The sequence below is a fragment of the Babylonia areolata genome, chromosome 20 (assembly GCF_041734735.1).
Source record: "Babylonia areolata isolate BAREFJ2019XMU chromosome 20, ASM4173473v1, whole genome shotgun sequence".
In the NCBI taxonomy this organism is placed as follows: domain Eukaryota; kingdom Metazoa; phylum Mollusca; class Gastropoda; order Neogastropoda; family Buccinidae; genus Babylonia; species Babylonia areolata.
The window spans coordinates 42,300,875-42,323,231 of NC_134895.1; the positions used below are offsets into that span (position 1 = coordinate 42,300,875).

The 22,357-nt window shown below is 38.9% G+C and overlaps 2 protein-coding genes across 2 annotated transcripts in view; both read left to right on the top strand.

The window, feature by feature from the left end:
* Positions 1-22,357, top strand: part of LOC143295515 (sulfotransferase 1B1-like) — a 380,130-nt gene that overhangs the window by 199,707 nt on the left and 158,066 nt on the right. The gene's annotated exons all lie outside the window — the stretch shown is intronic.
* Positions 1,180-16,513, top strand: LOC143295510 (PITH domain-containing protein 1-like). The gene is made up of 7 exons (XM_076607236.1): positions 1,180-1,285; positions 2,018-2,257; positions 3,153-3,196; positions 4,121-4,198; positions 7,863-7,967; positions 10,230-10,353; positions 12,809-16,513. The coding sequence occupies exons 2-7, from the start codon at positions 2,057-2,059 to the stop codon at positions 12,908-12,910; spliced, it is 654 nt and encodes a 217-aa protein (XP_076463351.1). The 5' UTR covers positions 1,180-1,285; positions 2,018-2,056; the 3' UTR covers positions 12,911-16,513.

A 22,357-nucleotide genomic window follows, 5' to 3' on the forward strand; every position in this document is an offset into this window, starting at 1 on the left:
TGCTTGAAACTCATCAAATTGTAAGAACAAGTCCAAAATCATATTAGAAATCAGCCACATTTTACATCTTTTAAGCTTGAAAGGAACACATATTACGTTTTGCTGGGTTCCTTCACATCTTGGTATTCTCTACAATGAATGGGCTGACAGGGCTGCAAGAAAAGGTGCAAAAAACGAACAGGGAACCATAGAACTTTCTGTGCCTCTGTACAAGAGGGTTATCGAATACTAGAAAAAAACATCGTGGAACAAAGTCAGATAATTATACCAGGAAAACGGCAAAGCTTTAAACCACAGTGTAATTAATGTTCAACAACCGGGAATTATCAATCAATCAAATACATACAGTAATTCAATAAGATTAAGGCAGATTCATACATTATCAAACATGATAAAACTGAACGCTTTTATAACTAAGCCTTCAGCAAAGATGTCAGATGCATATGTGGAGAACATATACATCTAGCAACCATGTAATATTCGAATGTCAGAATCTAAAATATCTTTTGCCAGACTTCACCAAAAGTTCTTTTGAATGTGTTATTAACAATTCCAATATGTTATTTGTTGTTGCAGAAGGTTTGCTGCGTAGTCCTATAGGACATTTGTTATAGTTATAATTGTTTGATGTTGGCGTTTATAACGTTTCCATTTTCCCCAGCGTTGTCTCTCCTTATTCACCCCACACACACCCACACATACTTTTACCCCTCCCCCTCCCACAACCCCTACCCCCACGGTTTTTCCCCCCCGTCTAGTATCACTTTAAGTGGGAAGACGTTAAACTGAAGACGACGACACACACACGTCACTATATATTAGAATGGATTCAACTATGGAATTTTACTAGGAACAACTCTCTTGTTGCCTTGGGTTACGTACTTTATGTGCATGCAACACACTCCGACACAATATTATTATTAAAAAAAAAAAAAAGAAAAGAAAAGAAAAAAAGACGTAAATTTAATGATCGTTTTAGAAATGTGTGATTTTATATCGAGACATCCTACAGACAGACGAACACACAGCAAGATTTGCTTTAGTCAAAGAAAGTAATTAAATGCCAAGGTTGAGAAGGGTGCCAACCAGAAATGATACACAGAGGGCGTTAACTTGACTGAAGTGATCTCTTTTGGGTACACCCAAGAGCAAACACTCATTTGCATTGTTGTGAGTGTTGTCCCCTGCTCTGTGCAGACGAACTCATTTTGCGACATCTGCAAAACATGGTTGATTCGTGTTTTGCGTCGAAGTGACAAACTTTTACAGTTTGTATCAAGTCGAGGTATTTGAAGTTTATTATGATAGAATATAATCACTGAACTGTGACAGTTCGGACATGTTTTATTTTAGAACGTGTTTTCATAGATTTTAAGCTTTGCATTGATCCTTGAACGGAAAGGTATCTTTTTTTAAAAGTTGAATTCTCACCGAGACACAATTAAGAAACACACCCAGAACCACACACACACACACACACACACACACACACACACACACACACACAGCTGAAATATAATAAGTAATTGTTTATTACTACCTCTTACCTTCCCACACTACACAGTGTCATATACATTCACACACACACACACACACACACACACACACACACACACAGAGAGCTGAAGTATAATAAGTAATTGTTTATTACTACCTCTTACCTTCCCACACTACACAGTGTCATACACACACACACACACACAGAGCTGAAGTATAATAAGTAATTGTTTATTACTACCTCTTACCTTCCCACACTACACAGTGTCATATACATTCTCACAATCAGCTCACAAGCAGCTCTATCTCTCCCCCCTCTCTATCTTTCTCTCTATACATTGACACAGGAGTACCTTAAAGTAAACACAGTGACAGTGTGTCAAAAATTTTGTTTCCTTTATAACCAGTGATTTTCACCAGATTCATCTTACCAATCACATAACCTACAGAACTCAGTCCTTTAGGTTCACTGTAACGATTTTAAACTTCAGGGTATGGACAAAACTGAGTTGTGTTGCAGTACTGACCAGAACAGTGGTAAGACAGCACAGTGAACACCATGCCTCATCACGGACATAGTCACGGACATTGTGGTGGGGAGGCTGACCACAGCCATGACCACTCAGATGCAGAGATGGGGAAGATGTACAGCCTGTTCCAGAAAGTGGACACTGAGCGTGTCCAGTGTTTGAACGAGGTTGTTGATGGCTCAGGGAAAACAGTTTTCAAAGCCTGGGACCAGCGCAAAGACAAGGAAAAGGTTTGATATGATTCCTACTCTGTTTAACACTTTTTGATCTTTAAGGGAGCTTGGAGAAAACAAATTTAAAACCCAGGAACCAGTCTGAAGAGAAGGAAACAAATGTTTATTATGATTTTAACACTATTTAAAGCATGTTTTGATCTTTAAAAGAACTGTTTCTTGTATGTTTTGGTGGCTTTAATTGTGCTCCGTAAGCATGGATTATATGTCTGGCTTTGGACGCAGGCAGACACTGAATGCACAGGTTTTCCTGGTGGTTGATCTACAGAGAAGTAGCATGGGTGGTCAAAGAGGAATTTAGGTTGTTTGCTTCTCAAGTGCTTTCTTATATTTGTATGATTTAAAAAAAAAGAAAAGTTTCCTCAGAGATCAAGTACTTCTTTTTACATAGCTTTTCAGTTTTACTTCTTTATTTGATGTGGCTGGGATTGTGAGGGGAGCTGAGATAGAGATAGTAGCTGGTGAGGGTTTATGGGATAGACTTGATGGAAGATTAGACAGACATTTTTTTTTAAGCATTGTGATTTAGTGTTGGTAATAAGAAATTTGCATGCGCATTTTTTTATTCTCTTGTTAGGATAATAGCTTCCAAACACAATGAATATAAACGATTTTGTCTAATTTGTCTAATCCATTATAATGAACAACTGACCTTTGGAAGTTGTTAGAGATTTAAGGATGAATATAAATGATTTTTGTCCTAAACATCTAAATTGTTTATCAAAACACAGAAGCAAAGATATGGTAGATGGATCAGAACTGTTACACAGTATTAGTTGTTTCTTTGTTCAACAAAGATATCACTGAAAAAATAACAGTTGCTTGACTGCTTCACTGTTTCATCCAAGAGCTTCAGTTAGTGTTAACTGAAAGATTTATGTCATGTCCACAGTTTGTCGAAAGTGATGCTGATGAAGAACTCTTGTTCAACATTCCGTGAGTATTTATTCTCATTATTATTATGTTTGTTTCTTACATTTGTTTCTTTTTTTGGGGTGGGGGTGGGGTTGGGGCTGGGGGGGTGGGGGGGGGGGGGGGGGGTTAAATCATGTTTGTATAGTATTTACAGGAAAATTCTGACTTATAATTAAAAATGTAATACTTACAAAAAACAAATTTTTGATATGTGTGAACATTGTCCTGAACATATTTATTATTGCCCAATACTTTATATTGTTTCTCCATCATGTGCAGCGAGCAAAAGCAGGACAAAAAATATACATTTGGCGCACCCTGTGTTTTGGAAAGAGACATTCATTGTCTTGTTGACATTTAAGAGTGAAATCTTCATTGATGTCACGTCAGAATCAGAAGGTGTGGACTATCTGCATGTACATTGAGCTTTTGTTACTGTATCTTCAGCTTGTTATTCTGGTGTGAAATAACTGCTTATATGCATCTTTGATAATTAGATAAGCTTTTAACAGAATAAAGAAGTTAGAGACATTGCTATGGATAACAAGTATATTTCTCGTTTTGGGTGGATTCGGCAATGTCAGGTACTGCACTGATTTATACTTGCAACCAATACTTTGTTATGGCACTACATGGTACTGAGTAGGTTTGCTGGTTTCTGTGATAATGTGGAGATTTTTTGCTTAAAAAAAAAAAAGAACAACAAACAAAAACCACACACAAAAAGCAACAACAAAAACAACTCCACCATCACAGAGCAGATCCAGTTCTCTGCAACAGTTGACTTTTTTTTGTCCTACTATTTCAGATTGCACAAGATTAGTATAATGCAGTGTTTGGGCTGATATAATACATATTTACCACTACTCCGTTCAATACTTTGCATGCTCGTCTACCTGCATGATATTGCATTGTAATAAACATACTGTTTTTTTTTTTTGTTAGGTTTACTGGAAGTGTTAAGCTCAAAGGCATTATCCTGATTGGTGACAATGACGACAGCCACCCTGCCACAATGAGATTGTAAGTGAACCCCTGTGTGTCATATGTCTAATGACTGTAATGAGAGTAATGGTATGAATGGATTATCCCGTCAGTCAGAACAAAGTGCTAGATTTTTTAATGTACCTTTGATATTTGTATTTGTATTTCTTTTATCACAACAGATTTCTCTGTGTGAAATTCAGGCTGCTCTCCCCAGGGAGAGCGTGTCGCTATGCTACAGCGCCACCCATTTTTTTTGTATTTTTTCCTGCATGCAGTTTTATTTGTTTTTACTATCAAAGTGGATTTTTCAACAGAATTTTGCCAGGAACAGCCCTTTTCTTGCCGTGGGTTATTTTATGTGCGCTAAGTGCATGCTGCACACAGGACCTCGGTTTATCGTCTCATCCGAATGACTAGTGTCCAGACCACCACTCAAGGTCTAGTGGAGGGGGAGAAAATATTGGCGGCTGAGCCGTGATTCAAACCAGCACGCTCAGATTCTCTCGCTTCCTAGGTGCACGCGTTACCTCTATGCCATCACTCCACTTATATTTGGGTGTGACTGGTTGAAAAAGTGAGAGATCACAGAGCTGTATACAAAGGATGAGAAAGAAATGCAGACTGTCATTCTGAGCACAAAATAAAGGTGTAGCACTTGAAAACAAATTATGACAACATGTGATCAGCACATAGCAAATGAAACGCAGTAACATAGACATGGAAATCACACGCTTGCACAATTCAAGAGCACACACGCGCGCGTACACACACACACACACTCACTTACTCACTCACTCACTCACACATTGCATGAGTACATGGACGCCTTTCTTGTGTTTCCATAATCCACCAAACCCTGGCATGAATTTTAACATCTTTAACCTGTGTCTTTCAGCTTCAGCATCCTTATACACCTTATGAAGGTAAAGTGCAATCGGTTGACCAAGGAGTTTGGATGTCATATTTCTACCCACAATGATCTTGGATTCCAAACATTGGCTCCAAGAACCGTTTGGACCAGATGGTGCTTCAACAGCTTGTAGAGCCTGTCGCATGTTTTACTGGAGGGTCTTGCAAATATTTACATCTGTGAGCCTGTGACAGTGTGAGAAGAACTAACAGCTTAGCAACCAGGGATGAAAAGATTCACTGTTTTACACAATGTGTGCCTTTCTTTCATTGATTCAGCCCAGCCTTACTTGTTTTATGACCACGATACTTAATTAAAAACAAAAAATTTTTTTTATAACAGTTACAATACCATTTAGAATAAAATTTCAGCTTCAAGGAGGCATCAGAGATAGTGGACTGATCTGTAAGCACCACACAACAATTACTTGCTTAAAAAAAAAAAAAAAAGAAAAAAGAAAAAAAAAAGAAAGCACATATCTGGCTTATATATAATCCAAGACACTGGTCAGGCCATGAAATCATACTAAATGCAGGAAATAGTAAAAAAATTAATCATGTATATGAAACTATCAGCTAAGATGAGGTAAAACAAATACACTAAACAAAGAAGTAAATGAAATATTTAGAAAAAAAGAAGAAAAAATAGAAGAACAAATTGTAAATAGAAGAAAAATAATTGAAACAACATGATAAAATTGGGTCCATGTTTAATGCACACTCACAAAATAAAAACATAGAACTGTTGTGAGATACAGATAGCAAAGATTATGTTTCTTTCCCATTCTGCTAAACTATCTAGTATCTTTGTGCCCTTTCTCACAAACTTTTTTTTTTTTATTTTTTTTTTTACACACTGTATTATATGATGGTTACAGGTACTGCACTTTTGACATTAGCAAAACAGAATAAGCTCTGCCATTGAAATACATATTATTATTCTGATCTGTTGGACGGGCGCAAACTAGACTGAGTGGTTAAAGTGTTGGACTTTCAATCTGAGGGTCCTGTGTTTGAATCCAGGTCACAGTGCCTGGTGGGTAAAGGATGGAGACTTTTCTGATCTCCCAGGTCAACATATGTGCAGACCTGCTGTGCAGTGCTTGAACTCCCTTCGAGTGTATACACATGCAGATGATCAAATGCGCATGTTAGAGATCCTGTCATCCATGTTCAGTGGGTTATGGAAACAAGGACGTACTCACCATGCCCCACCCCCAGGCCCCCTCCCCCTGAAAATGGAGAATGACTGCCTACATGGCGGACGTAAAACCATCATGCACTCTCGTGCATGCAAGTGAAAGTGGGAGCTGCAGCCTGCGAATGAAAAAAAAAAAAAAAAAAAAATCAGTGCACTGCTGTCCTTGGTTCTGGAAATCTCTGCCACAAAATGTCAGACACTGTCCCACTATTACATCTTTACGATATCCTTGAAGCATGTTTGTTCAAACAGTATTTTCAACTGTGGATGTTTCTCCTCCAGGCCACCAGGTGGTGTTACACTATTTCAGAACAGAGTATGTTAAGCGACTTTTGTGTCTTTTATGTATTTTTGTGTTTCTGTACTTCATTCGTGCCACTTGCATTGTTAGAATTTAAGGCCAGACACTACAGTCAAATAACGACTTTTTTTCTCTCTCCGACTGTATCTCTCTTTTTTTGTCTGCTAGGTGCATCATCACTTGTGGATCACAAAAAAAAGTGTTCTTAGAGTTGTGTGAATACCCTTTGCTATGGAAACCGATCAAAAATGGCCGCCAAACAATGCATAAAAGAAATCGGGTTTGTGGTCCATGTGGTGCATGCAGACACTTTTTGTTATGTGGACTTGATACACAATGACATTATCTTCATTTTCACATGAGATTGTGTTGATTCTTCAATTATTGTACTTTTTATGAATTTTTGAAATTTTGGGTATTGCAAAATCCTCAAAATTTACAATGGGTAAAAAGATTGGAACTGCTATGAATTAAAACCCAGAGAATATTCTTATACATACTTGTGACAAAACTTCAATAACATGTCATAAAACAATCATACAAAGTCTCATGGTTGTAGGTTTACTCATCATTGAGTAAGTCCAAGGTATGTTGTCAAGGACAGAAACTTGATGACTTGCGTCGAAATTGAACAAAAATTTTTTGATAAACACTTTGGTGATTCAGCAAGCAATCTTTATTGGCAGTTTTTACATCGTTAAAGACATCTTTACTGCGGAAAAGATGTTCAAGAATCAAAATCCATCAAAAACTCAAATCATGAAAAATCATCATTTTGGTCTCTTTTGCACTGCCGTGTCCCCCCTTAATGTGGTTTGAGCTGCAGAGTAAGCACTGTATGAATGCACAGTATTATTATCATTATCATCATCATCTTCATGATTATTATTATTATCATTATTGTTGTTGTTATTAGTATTATTCGTAATATCATTATCATTATTGTTATTATTGGGAAAACCATTTGCCATTTGTGTGTGATGTGGCGCTAAGTGAGTAACCGTACATTCATTTGTTTGTGCGTGTGCATGCCTGAGTGTGTTTTCTGGAGGGTGTCATGGGTGGGTTGGTGGTTTCCAGTGTTCAGTTGCTCGAGCGTATTCTGGCACATGCTTCCATGTGTGTGTGTGTGTGTGTGTGTGTGTGTTGGGGGGGTATTGAGGGGGGGAGACGGAGAGCGGGGAACAAAATGTAAAGTGCTTTGAGCAGTATTTCTTGAGAAATGCACTATGTGAATGTCCATTATTATCATTATCATTATTAATTAGTGCTTGTTTGTGTTTGTGCAGGTTTAAGAACAAGCCAGGCATGACCTTCGATGACACAGGCATGGCCCCAGAGCAGGAGTTTGAGCTGCACCCTGACCCTGAGGGAGTCCTGGAGTACAATACAAAGTCAGTGCTTTGCATTTTCAGTTTTACTTTCTTTTCATTTCTTCTGTTTAAAAGGGAGATGAGGGATGACTGGACTGTATCCTTCTAATTTTGTTGCGTCCTTATTTCTGTTGACCATTTTTTTTTCTGTTCCTTGTGATATATACAATCCGGCCTGGAATACACCTATTCTCATCTTTACAGGGAGAGGTTCTTTTTGGGATGGAGATAACAAAAAATGTCCTCTTTTGTTTCCCATTTTATAAGCTGATCGGTTTTGTCTCTGGCTAGTTTGTTCTTAATAGGAGATCTACAGAGTTCATAACCAAGTTTGTTTTGTTAAAAAGTGACTTCAGTGTCGTCGTTTTCACAACTTGGCGGGATGTCAGGAATCCAGACTTTGATGGCTGGTTTTTCTTCACCTTTTCACTAACATTGAAAGCCAAAGGATTTTCTGTCCAATAGACTTATGTGCACACCACACAGATCAGTGCCAAGTAGCTGGTCTCTAAAACTGTTTTTGTTGCGGGTAAAGGTGCCACAGTCCTCTGTTTCTTTGAGCATCTCTGACGGTGCCTCTTTCTCTGCTGCGGTGTGAATGTCTACTGTGTCAGGCCATGTCATTGAAGCAGGGCAGGGCTCTCACCGTGACGAACACTGGCTCACAGCGCCGGTGCCCACCGCCATGGTGGAACACAAGGCGGGGGGCTTGTGGGGGCTTAGCACACACCACTGAAGACACAGTAGCCGAGTGGTTAAAGCGTTGGACTTCCAATCTGAGGATCCTGGGTTTGAATCTCGATAACAGCGCCTGGTAGGTAAAGGGTGGAGATTTTTCGGATCTCTCACGTTAACATATGTGCAGACCTGCTAGTGCCTGAACCTCCTTCGTGTGTATACGCAAGCAGAAGATCAAATACGCACGTTAAATATCCTGTAATCCATGTCAGCGTTCGGTGGGTTATGGAAACAAGAACATACCCAGCATATACACCCCTGAAAACGGAGTATGGCTGCCTGCATAGCGTGGTAAATAAACAAACGGTCTTACATGTAAAATGTCTGTCTAAGTGTGTATGTGAGTGTGCCTGAAATCTGATTGAATGACACAGGAAATGACTGATGAGCGCCCAATGGCAGCCATCAGCCGGCTCTACCCAGGTAGGCAGCCTGTTGTGCAAATGACCCTGAGTTTGTAAAGCGCTTAGAGCTTGGTCTCTGACCGAGGATAGGCACTATATAAGTATCCATATCAAATCAAATCAGGTCAAATCAAAGGCAGGAATCTGTGGGCTTCTTACAAAGGAAATGCTTGCACCACAAAACACAAACAAAGATGGTATGCCAGATCAGCAAAGAGTGCAGAAGATGATATTCGCAGCAGGATGCCACTCTTGAAAAAAAACACAAAAAAACCCCCACAGTATTTAAATGTGATATAAGAAAGGTACAGGTCTGCCAATGTCAGACGTAAAATTGGAAGTTGAATTTTATTGTTATTATTTTTTATTTTTTTGCTTATCGTTATGAATGTATCTATGTATGTATGTATGCATGTATCTATGTATGAATGTATCTATGTATGTATTTATCTATGTATTTATAAACTATATATGTATGTATGTATGTATATACGTATGTCTGTCTGTCTGTCTGTTTGTATGTATGTACGTATGTATGTATGTATGTATGTTAAAATGTAAAATCTGAATAGAATAGTTTGAAAAAAGTAATTGAGTAAAAAAAAAAAAAGTAATTGCTTTGCTGTATGTATGTATGTATGCATATATATTAAAATGTAAATATGAATAAAATAGTTAAGATAAATTAAAAAAAAGTAATTGAGTTAAAAAAAAATTGCTTTGCTCTTCTTTACATCAGCGCTTCTTCTTGTCACATATTTTTTTCATTTCTGTTGTTCACTATTTTTATGTTGTGAAGATGTTTAATTAACTTATTAAGACTGAATATTTTGATGCTGTTGTTATGTGACATTGCTGGTCTGATGGATAAATAAATATTATGTTTATGTGAGTGTCATGAGGAGATCGGGGTGTGATGTTGTTAGTGTGATAGACAGAAAGATGAATATTATATTTATGTGGGTATGTCTACAGGAGGCTGTTGTGCGTTTTTGTTAGTGTGGTAGACAGATAGATAGATAGATAAATAGATATTGTCTCTATGTGGGTGTGTCTACAGGAGGCTGTTGTTGTGTGTAATTGTTAGTGTAATAAGTAAGACGAATAAATAGATGCTGCATTTATGTGGGTATGTCTGCAGGGTAGCCAGGTTTAACAACGTCAACCATCTGTCCATTCACATCCCGCGCAACTTTGGTTCTGCTGAGTCGGCTGATGCCTCAACCCGTGTGTATTACATTGGCCTGAGAGGAGACTTCTCAGAGGTACATTGTCTTCCTTGGAAACTCAATACTTGTTTGTATTGTATTGTGTTGTATTGTGTTGTGTTGTGTTGTGTTGTGTTGTATTGTATCTGTATCGTATTTTGTATTTGTATTTGTATTTCTTTTTATCACAACAGATTTCTCTATGTGAAATTCGGGCTGCTCTCTCCAGGGAGAGCGCGTCGCTACACTACAGCGCCACCCACTTTTTTTTTCTTTTTTTTTGCGTGCAGTTTTATTTATTGAAGTGGATTTTTCTACAGAATTTTGCCAGGAACAACCCTTTTGTTGCCGTGGGTTCTTTTACGTGCGCTAAGTGCATGCTGCACACGGGGCCTCGGTTTATCGTCTCATCCGAATGACTAGCGTCCAGACCACCACTCAAGGTCTCGTGGAGGTGGAGAAAATATCGACGGCTGAGCCGTGATTCGAACCAGCGCGCTCAGATTCTCTCGCTACCTAGGCAGACGCGTTACCTCTAGGCTATCACTCCACTCTGTATCGTGTTGTGTTATGTTGTGTTGTATTGCATTGCATTGTATCGTTTTGTATTGTATTATGCTCTTCCACAACAGATTTCGCCATCTTATATTCAGGTTGCTCTCCCCAAGGAGAGTATGTCGCTACATGTATTGCTACATCCCCCATTCTTTTTTTTTTCTTTTTTTTCAGCCGGCAAGTGTATTTATTTTCAGAAATTGCTATGGATTTTTTCTATATAATTTTGCCAGGGATAACCCTTTTGTTGCTGTGGGTGCTTTTACATGCGCTAAGGCTTTTCAGAGGTTTTGTTTTGATAAGGGTTCAAGGCTCCGATATGGCGTGGTGTTTTGTTCTTGGGGGAAAAGCATTTTACTTTGAATATTGTCTATCTACTGTCAGGTCAGAGGTTCTCCTCTGCTAATGATAACCTTATAACCGGCCAGTGCTACCTGTGGCTTGCTGGGAGTAGTCCTGACAAGAGAGGGATGGGCACTGCCAGATTTGACTTGCCAAAGACACGTCACATCATGAAGGAAAAGAATATCCAACAGTTCCTCTGTGACTCTTCACAGAGTTGAGGGATAGGAGAGAGAGTGGGAAAGGCCCAGGTGTGAACGGGTACCATTGTTTGGTTGGGGAAGAACCCCCGAAAGTGGAGTATGGCTGCCTACATGGCGCGGTTAAAATGGTCATACACGTGAAAGCCCACTCATGTACATACGAGTGAATGTGGGAGTTGCGGCCCACGAATGCAGAAGAAGAAGAAGAAGGTTGGGGAAGGTAAAAGCGAATGAAGGAAAGGAAGGGGCCCCACCTTCCTATGCCGAGTCCCAGACACAGTGAATATGGATTCACTGCCCCTGTAACCCCCCCCCCCCCTTACCCACCAAAAAGGGTGTGAGACCTTTGACCTTTAATCAGCAGAAGATCAAATACACACATTGAAAGATCCTGTAATCCATGTCAACATTCGGTGGGTTATAGAAACAAGAACATACCCAGCATGCACACTCCTGAAAACAGAGTATGGCTGCCTACATGGTGGGGTAAAAATGGTCATACATGTAAAAGCCCACTCGTGGTCATACGAGTGAATGTGGGAGTTACAGCCCACGAAGAAGAAGAAGAAGCAGAAGAAGAAGTAACCTTTAAGCATTCTGGGGAACACTGTATGTTTCAGAAGTTCTCTGTTGATTTGTTCATTCTTTGAAACACAGTATAATTGTGTTCAAGTAAATTTGTCTTTGTCATAAAAGGAAATCCTTGACAAACCACAGCAAGGTGTATCTGATGGTGTTTCTTATTTAATCTGCAAACATTACAGTTGCGAGTTTTATGCATGCAATTTGCTGTCCCATTGTAAAGTTACCTGTAGTACTTTCACAATCACTGTTTAGCCTGTTAAGTGCTTGTAGATGCTGATATACCATTTGTTAGTGTATATGTTTAAAAAAAAAATGATAGCAATAACAAACAGATGTTCAGAGTTTTTTTCTCAAATAGAGCTCAAAGTGCTTTACATATACACAACTCATTGAACTGTAAATGGCGAAGTGACAAGATAATTCGCGATTCAGTTCTTTGTCCAGTGGTTCTAATCTTTGTGCTGCTTGTGGTTTTGTACAAAGAAAAGGACTTCAGTATCTCAGGGGAATACAAACCCATGTCTCTGTGCTATTTCCTTCATTATCAGGAGTCTTGTTGGGGACAGAGGGAGGAACCTATCAATGCTGATGCTGTTTTGATCAAGTGTTGGTGGCTAGGTTTGATATCCATCTGTCGTTTGGTTGTTGGTAGTGGTTTTCTCGTGAGAGTTTTTTGCTTTCAGCTGAGGTGTTTTTATATTTATTTTTTTGATTCTGTTCTCCTCATTATCAGAAGCCTTGTGCTCTCCAGTTCCATGCTATTGAAATGTCCTTTTATAAATAAATAGATAGAAAAATGAACCTGACTGTTGGCGCACCTGTGACAGGTAAATCGCCAGGAGGTGGTCATCTGCAATTACGAAGCCAGCGCCAACCCTGCGGACCACAAGACTGACACATTTGACACAGTGGGTCACATGGTGTCCTGATCTCCTCATCCCCAGCCCCCCACCTCCACCCCTGCTCTGCTCTTTCACTGCAGACTGGGAGTACGGCCAGCGGTACAGTAACTCACACCTCAACGTCAATGACAGCGGGGGGACTCTATATCATTGCCGATGCTGTTTGTATCGAGCATTGGTGGCTGGGTTTTGCTGTCCATCATCTGTTGTTTTGGATGTTGATGGTGGTTTTCTTGTGAGTTTTTCGTGTGTTTTCAAGTGTTTTTTTAATTATTTATTTATTTCTTTTTTGATTCTGGTTTTCTTGAGAGAGTTTGTGTCTGTGTCGTGTTCATGTGCTTTCATCTGTGCTCTGTGTCACTGTCTTCAGACGTGGATTGTTGGCACTGTTGTTTCTGTGCGAGTAGTGTGTCCATTGGTTGTTGACATGTCCTGCATTCTGTAGCGATTGTCTTGTCTTCAGGGGCTTGTTGGCTGATGTCAGATTCTGCCTGCCATTGGATTTGTGTGTGTGTGTGTGTGTGTGTGTGTGTGTGTGTTGTTTTTGAAGTAAGTGAATGATTAAACATTGTGATTTTGAAATATGTAGAGGACTTTGATGAGACAGTCTGTATTAATGATGAACGATACATTTCTCAAGCAATTTCAGAGGTCCGTGGCAGTTAAAAAAAAAAAAAGATGGAGTTGATTCAATGATTTCAGAAAGGTGGACTCTAGAGAAAGATATGTAATTGTTTTTGTTTCTCCATACCCTTTCATGACCACAGTTTAATTATCTTCTCCTTTGAGGGTTCCAGTACCACCCGATATGAGAAAATCAATAATTGCCAGCAAACAGCTTGAGAGAATTTAGAATTTTGAACTTGGAAGGAATGCTGAGAGAAAATGACAGATTTCAAGAATCATTCTACATCATTCATGCAGGCATTAACTAACAGGAGGAAAACAACATATTTACTGATGGGAGGGATAACAGATTCAAAGAATAATTCTGGGTTATTTGTACAGGTATTGGTTAGGGGAAAAACAACATACATGAGGAGATTTATTCTACATTATTTGTACAGATATCGATCAGAGGAAAAGCAACTTTGATTCAAAGAATCATTCTATGTTGCTTGTATTGTTTGGAGGAAAAAAAACACTGAAGGTATTGTTTGGAAGAAAAATAACATGGAGTCAAAGAATCATTCTACATTATTTGTACAGGTATTAATTGGAGGAAGAAAAAAAAAGATAATTTTTTGAAGAATCATTCTACTTATTTATTCTACAGGTATTCACTCACTTAATCAAGCCCTTCACCAACAAAGGAGCATAGGCCACCATCAACATCTCTTCTCCATCAGTCATGACTCTAGCCTTCTGGAAATTCTGTGCTAGAAATTTCCTCTTTTCTGTCACTCTTTTTGTTTCTGCCTTTTTTCTATCTTCACTGTTGTCTCTTTTTTCAGCCTTCCCAGTCCATTCCCCTTTCTTTTTTCACGCAAGCCTTGACACTTTTTTTAAATCTTTTCTACAGTCTATGATGTACTGTCTGTGCTGTTTTGCTCTGGCGAGTAGGTAGCGAGATGTAAATACTGGGATGGGCACTAGCTGCCCATTCTGCAGTGTTATTTGCCTATATGGCCTTTTGAATGTATTTTTTGTTTGGCTTTGAAGTATTGCTTTTTTCCTTTTTTACGATTTTTTGTAATCTGGGGATGATAAATTAAGCGGAATGGCTGGCGTCCTTAGCATGGTCTAGTCTTATTTGCCATAAGGAGCTAAATGGTTGGGATACTGTGTCATGAACTGTGTTTTGTGGGTTTGTCCTCGTGTTTTTTTTGTAGATGTGACAGTTTTGTGTTGATGCGGTTGAGCATTTGTATGCTTTGACATTCCTGATATGGCCCTGTGCGGTCGGCTGGACTGTAAGCAACAAGAATAAGTATGACTCTAAGCTGCCTTTCCTGCATCTCATTTGTACAGGTATGATAGGAAGAAGAAAAAAGAAAAAGAAGGAGGAAAAAAACAAAGAAAATGACAGAGATGTGGACGGTAATTCTACATGTGGAGTGATGGCCTAGAGGTAACGCGTCCGCCTAGGAAACAAGAGAATCTGAGCGTGCTGGTTTGAATCACGGCTCAGCCGCTGATATTTTCTCTCCCTCCACTAGACCTTGAGTGGTGGTCTGGACGCTAGTCATTCGGATGAGATGATAAACCGAGGTCCCGTGTGCAGCATGCACTCAGCGCACGTAAAAGAACCCACGGCAACAAAAGGATTGTTCCTGGCAAAATTCTGTAGAAAAACCCACTTCGATAGGAAAAGCAAATAAAACTGCACGCTGGAAAAAATACAAAAAAATGGGTGGCGCTGTAGTGTAGTGACGTGCTCTCCCTGGGGAGAGCAGCCCGAATTTCACACAGAGAAATCTGTCGTGATAAAAAGAAATACAAGTACAAATACATTATTTGTACAGGTGTACTTTTCTTGTCTGTCTCTGTCTCACTGCTGTGTCTCTCTTCTCCATTGATTCACCGCCTCTCTTGTCTCAAAAGGCGCGTGGCTGTCTGATATTGCATAGATGGAAAATTGTGGAGGACCGGAGTAACAGAGGGGACGTATGTATTCACATCAGAATGTGTGACTTGAGAGACAAATGATGAGTGAGGAAATATCCGTTTTTGAAATAATCACTTGTACTGCGTTGTCCGATGGAAATATATATTGTGTGCTGGATTCTGCCTTGTATATGACTGTGACTATGTGCCCTGCTGCCAACATTGTTACATGTGTACGTGTTCTGAAGATTGATATTGGTCCTGGTGTATGAATTATCTTGTGACCTATCTGTTTGTATATTTGTTTCTTTTTTTCTTATTATGTGTGCATTAAAAAAAAAAAAATCTGAGTTGACAACATATGTATGATATGAAAATAGTAGACAAACAAATGGATGCATGTATGTAATCTAAAATGAATATTTTTTGTACAAAGTGAACAAAATTAAAAGGAAAAAACTTGAAAGAAAAGTGGGGAATACATAATATACCATAAGGAGTTCTTTCATTAACCTATTTGGGGAGTAAACATGATAGCAGAAAAGTGTTTGAAAATTGAGTGGAGACAGAAAGTAGATGATTAAAAAAAAAGAAGAAAAAAAGATGTTGAATCAAGAAGTACATGAAGTGCATAAAAAAGAGTGTGTTAAAGAAAGATAATCAGAAGAAAAACCCCATGTTGAAAAAAAAATCAATAAACAAACTAAACTAAAATGTGTTGGTGAAATATTTGCATTTATCATTGGCTGATATCTCATCACTGATTGCTTAGTGTTCACCACATGAATATGCAAGTATTTTCTTTAACAATAATGTTTTCTTGAAAATAAGATCTGTCACCGCCAACACCGAATTCTGTCTTCTATTGCGAACACGCGTGTGTTGATATTGTTTGTCTGCATTGCTTGGGATAGACAAAATATAAAAATACTGTACTGTTAATTTTACTGTCTTACCCATTGGTGCATTGCTTGAAAAATAATGAAGAAGAAAATCTCATTTGTGTTTTTGTGTTTCTGTTTGTTTTGTTTGGCTTGTTGCCTCTTTTGCTCTTCTGGATAATAAAGACTGCAACAGTTGCAATTTTGGTATTTAGTCTCGTCACACCACGTTCTGGTGTTCATCTGGCTCTGTTGTGCTTGCACTGTGTGTGTTTGTGTGAGTTCATTATTTTTTTTTTTATTATGAATATTAACAAATATTTTCAGAGCATGCAACTGCAGAACACTATGCTCTTTACAATGACAATGATAAGATTAAAAGATATATGCATAAAAATCGGGATATAAATAGAACAATTCTCAGTATATGTAAAGCAAGGGCACACACACATACAATCCCATTTCTAAAACACCCAGACACACACACTCTGACAGTTTGAGCATGTGCATGCCTTCACACAGAAGCGCGCGCGCGCACACACACACACACACGCGCGCGCGCACACACCACACAAACCCGCACACACACCACATGAACACGGACAGACACAAAGGAATAATTTCTGAAAGCTCGAGCTGCAGAGCAGTCCTTACTTTTTAAGCGATGTGCAGAAAGCCTGGTAATCATGAATGCCTGCTGATTTTCTTTTATCTTCCGTTTCGTTCTTTGGGGAGTCAGGGGTTTCTATAATTATGTAAATCATAATGGCTTCTTTTGTCTTCATCAATCATCTGCATCACAAAAAGAACACACACACACACACACACACAGACACACACACACAGACGCACACACACACACACCCGCGCACACACACCCACACAGAGACACCGACTTACACATAGACACACACACACACACACACACACACACACACACAGACTTACACACACACACACACACTCACACACAGAGACTTACACATAGACACACACACACACACACACACACAGTGAGAGCTACAACATAAGCGGAGGCGGCTCAATCAATAGAAGGAAGTTGTATGCAACCCACGGTATATAGTTCCTGGCTTAAATCACTCAGTACGGCCAGTCCTCTCTTCTCCTCTACACAGACCCCTCGGGTGTCCAGTGGGTGTCTGAATGACCCAACCTTTAGCTTCCGTCGTCAGAATTGTGGTATTCTTTGTCAACATTCACTTCTTTAGTGTAAGAGCCTTCCGCTTGCAATATTTTGATGATGGTAATTGGGGTGAAACGCTGTTAACGTCGTCTCTTTCGCCGTTCGTATGGAGAGAGTTAATTAAAAGCACTTACGCAACCAACGAACCTCGGGACACTGACGCTGGTACGCTAGCTGTCTTGTGTGCTGCCAGACCAGACACGCAGGCAATGGTTCGGGTATAGGCGGAAGAAGGGTGGATTGGACAGTTGGATGAACAGAATGAATAGAGAAATGGGTGGATGGATGGCAGGTTAGGGAGAGAGAGAGAGAGAGAGGTACAGAATTCCCAAAGAGTTAAGGACCACTTTATAAAAGAGGTGTGTTTTTCTAAAATAGATACAGAAAGGAGAGCTGGGAAGGCGGGAGAAGGGTAAAAGGAAATGTTGTACAGAGCTTCTATCGTGACAGAACAGTACACCCTCTCATGGAAATTTGCGATCACATCATAATATAACAGACGATCTCGGTTTCTCGCTGCTTAAAACTTTCTAATACTAAAGAGAAGAAACAGACAGAGAGGCAGAGAGAGAGGCAGACCTAGAGGCAGACAGAGAGGCAGAGAGAGAGGCAGACCTAGAGGGAGACAGAGAGGCAGAGAGAGAGGCAGACCTAGAGGCAGACAGAGAGGCAGAGAGAGAGGCAGACCTAGAGGCAGACAGACAAGACAAGACAAGACAAATTTTTTTTATTGGCAAATAGCGTTTTACAGCTCTAGTGCCAAGGGGGATTATTTAGCTTATTTTAGTAGACGACGAAAAAAAAAAGTAAAACGAAAAATAAGGGGAAATAACAAGCAAATAAGTACATATTCATAAACACATGAACACTCATACATTCACACCCACAACATTAATACAACATATTCCATATTACTCATGCATAATACTAAGTAATTAATTCGAACATATGACCATCCAACTTTGCAGCCGAGCCTTTTTTTGGTTATTTACCAATCTAAATTGAGTTATGGATCTTATATTTTATTCTGCATTATGTTTCTATCATGTTAAAACGATCGTTCGGTTAATCTTTTCCTTCGAATGTTGTATGCTTCTACAATATATTTGGCGAGTGAAAATAGGATATCTTCATTATCTGATGAAAGGATAGCTATTAGATCATGTCTTAATGCAAACGGATGTGTAAAGAATGTATAATTATTTCTAATAACACTATATTCCTTACAATGGAAAACAAAATGATCCTCATTTTCTAAATCCTGACATACACTATCACTTTCACTATTTTGAATATACCATACTCTATTTGCATTAAGCCCTAAGGTCCTGGATCGAAATCGAGGAAGGAGACACCGTTGCCATTTATTTGTAATTATAGAAATGTATTTTTCCGACTGGAAAATATTTTTGAACGAAAAATACCAATTATATCTTGCATTTTCTTCCATGTCTGAAAAGACGATCCTTAAATTCCGAAATAAATGCGACATCACTCCCTACTCCTTGGCTAATGCATACAATCCCAAACCCATTTTTGACTAAAACATTTTTTACATTGTCTATCCAGTTTTTCTTTCCTTCTTCATGCTGCTGTAGTAACATATCATAAGCCTGCTTACACAGTCTTGTCGCCGGTAATTTTATAAGTTTTAACCAATACTTTATGCACTTAATTATTGTACGAATTTTCAGTGGATATCTACCCGTTTCCCCATATGCTACTTGATTAGATGAATGAAGTGGTATATTCAAAAAACGTTTTATTGCATATGTATGAATGATTTCCATTTGTTTATTATCGTAGATACCCCAAATTTCTGCTGCATATGTGAGCATCGGCTCTATCTGTGTGTTAAAGAGTTTCCAGTAAAGTGAAGGGTCAATAGACTTTAATTTTTGCATAGCTCTAATAATTTCAACAACCCCCTTTTCCCCCTTCCTGCACATTTCGGTCCATGCTGTGTTCAAACTTAACTTTGTTGTGAAAATCAGTCCTAGATATTTGTAGGTATTAGTCACTTTTACTTCCGTATTTCCATATCGCCATTTTTCATGAACTGAAAGATGTCCACCTTTTCGAAATACAATTATATTTGTTTTGTCCAAGTTAACAGTTAGACACAACCTGTCTGCTTCTTGTTTTAGAATGTTTAATTGATTTTGCAGTCCCACAACTGTATCAGATAGAAGTATTATATCATCAGCAAAAAGCAATAAAAATAATTCAACAGCTCCTGAAATCATTTGTACTCCATACTTTCCTTTTCTAGACAATTCAACAGCTAATTCATTAATAAAAAATGAGAATAATTGTGGGCTAAGCAAACAACCCTGTTTAACGCCTCTTGGACAAGTGAAAAAATCAGTATAGAAATTTTTATCCCTTACACAGGCCAAAACTATATCATATATTCCTCGAACCGCTCTATATAACTTTCCATTAACACCACTATTTCTCAAGACATTCCACAACATATTTCTATTTACCGAATCGAACGCTTTCTGGAAATCTACAAAAGCAACATAAAGTTTAGAGTTTCTACTTAGGTATTTTTGTACTATGGCATAAAGAGTAAAAATATGGTCAACCGTACTATAAGCCTGTCCTAAATCCAGCTTGCTCCTCAACAACTTTTGTCTCCCTTTGTGCCCACTTTGTAAGCTTTTTATTTAAGATATGGGTATAAACTTTTCCTATTACACTTGTCAAAGCTATCCCTCTATAATTATCGGGATTGCTATTATCTCCCTTCTTGTATATTGGCACAATGATAGATTTAGACCAGGTTGTTGGAAATTTCCCTGTATCAAAAAGTACATTGAAAAGATCTTGTAAAAAAGTCGATAACTACCGCGTTCGCCTGTTTTAACATTTCGCTAACAATGATGTCAATGCCTGCACTTTTACCATTTTTTAGATGTTTTATTCCTTCGCTGATTTCAGATTTTGTTATAGGCTCGTTAAATACAGGTTCATATATATCATCCTCTTCCTCCATTATCACGTTTTCCTGTTGTTCTGAATCCACTACCTCATTAAACACGCTAAAGAAGTGATCATACCACTGCTGTAAACTAATGTTGTTATATACTGTTGCTTTTCTGTTTACTGATCTAATTGTTGTCCAAAATAATTTAGGATCATTAATAGATTCTTTCAACTTGCTTAACCTAATTTCATCATATCTCTCTTTCTTATCCTTTTTTTTTTTTTTTTTTTAGCTTATTGTACAACTTTCTCTCTTTGGTATACAACTCTTTGCGTTCTTCTAAACCCGTTTTCGCCCTTCTTAAATTCCTCAAAAGACCTTTTACAGTTTTTTTCTTCTGCGCACATTCTTCATCAAACCAATCGTTCGTCAATCTTTTCTTTTTCCCAGTCATCCTAACCATACATGCTGCCGCTCCGTACAATGCATTAACAAAAATATCAACACATTCATCGATATCATCCATCATAACTCCTTTCGCTTTCTCTAAACACTCTTTAAATTCACACGAATTAATCTCATCCTTGAAAATATGCGCACTTTCCTCAGACCATACAATTTTTTCTCTCACGCCTTCAGTCGTAACTTCATTCTCTCCCCTTTCATTCCTCTCACTCATCCAAGTCAACTCGACGGGAAAGTGCCATGAATGTAGCCTATCTGCAACACGTAAGTCACATCTGTTAAACAATTCTTCTGAAACAATGAAATAATCAATCACACTACACCCGTGTGACGACACATAAGTAAATTCACCATCATCATCTCCTTTACAATTACCATTAACAATGACTAAATCAAACATAAAACAAAAGTCAAGGAGAGATGATCCAAAGTTATTAATAATCTTATCTTTAGAAGAACGAAACTCAAACTCATTTTCTTCATCACTATCTAAATAAGGAGTATAAAAGGCCAGTCCTGGTGATGCTGACTGTTTATCGCCTGTCCTGGCGTTCAAATCACCACACATAATAACACAAGTAGCTTGTTTCTGTATAGTTTCCAACAGATTTTCTTCCAATATCACCACTCCATCTTTCATGTCATTGTTGCTGTACACTGGACTACCCTCGGTGGGTACATAGCACGCAATGAACAATACGTCTTTGTTTACATGAAATAAACTTTTATCAAACTTCGCAACAATAACATTATCAACTTGAAATGTTTATTATTTCTTTTACTAAATGTTTATATCTTCTATTAATCAGCAACAGAACTCCACTTGAGTTTCTTCCTTGGGATGACAATTTTTTTTGCTGGAGCACTAAATTTTACAAACTCAGGGAAAATACCACTATAATCAAACATATTGTTCATGAATGTTTCTGTAAAACACACAATGTCAAATGAATTTACATAATTGATAAAATCAGCATCATTCAGCTTACAAAACAAATTTTCAACATTATTGTTAAGAAATTTCAGTTGAGAAATTGGATGGTCTGTCCTGTCCTATTTTTGGACACTGGCTCTTCGAAGTTCCCTGCGGCTGGCTGGCTCAGTCAGGTAGCCCCCGTAACACAGCCTGCTGTCCCCCTCCCCTGCTCGTCCCGCTCCGACTGCCACGTGCACCCCGTGCTCCACCCCGTGCCTGGCTGCCACCCCGTGTACTGACGTCACTGCCCGCACCAGTCCCGCTGCGTCGCCGTTGGTTTGCCTCGGTCACGTGATGAAGGCAGACAGAGAGGCAGAGAGAGAGAGAGAGAGGCAGACCTAGAGGCAGACAGAGGCAGAGAGAGAGGCAGACCTAGAGGCAGACAGAGAGGCAGAGAGAGAGGCAGACCTAGAGGCAGACAGAGAGGCAGACCTAGAGGCGGACAGAGAGGCAGACCTAGAGGCAGACC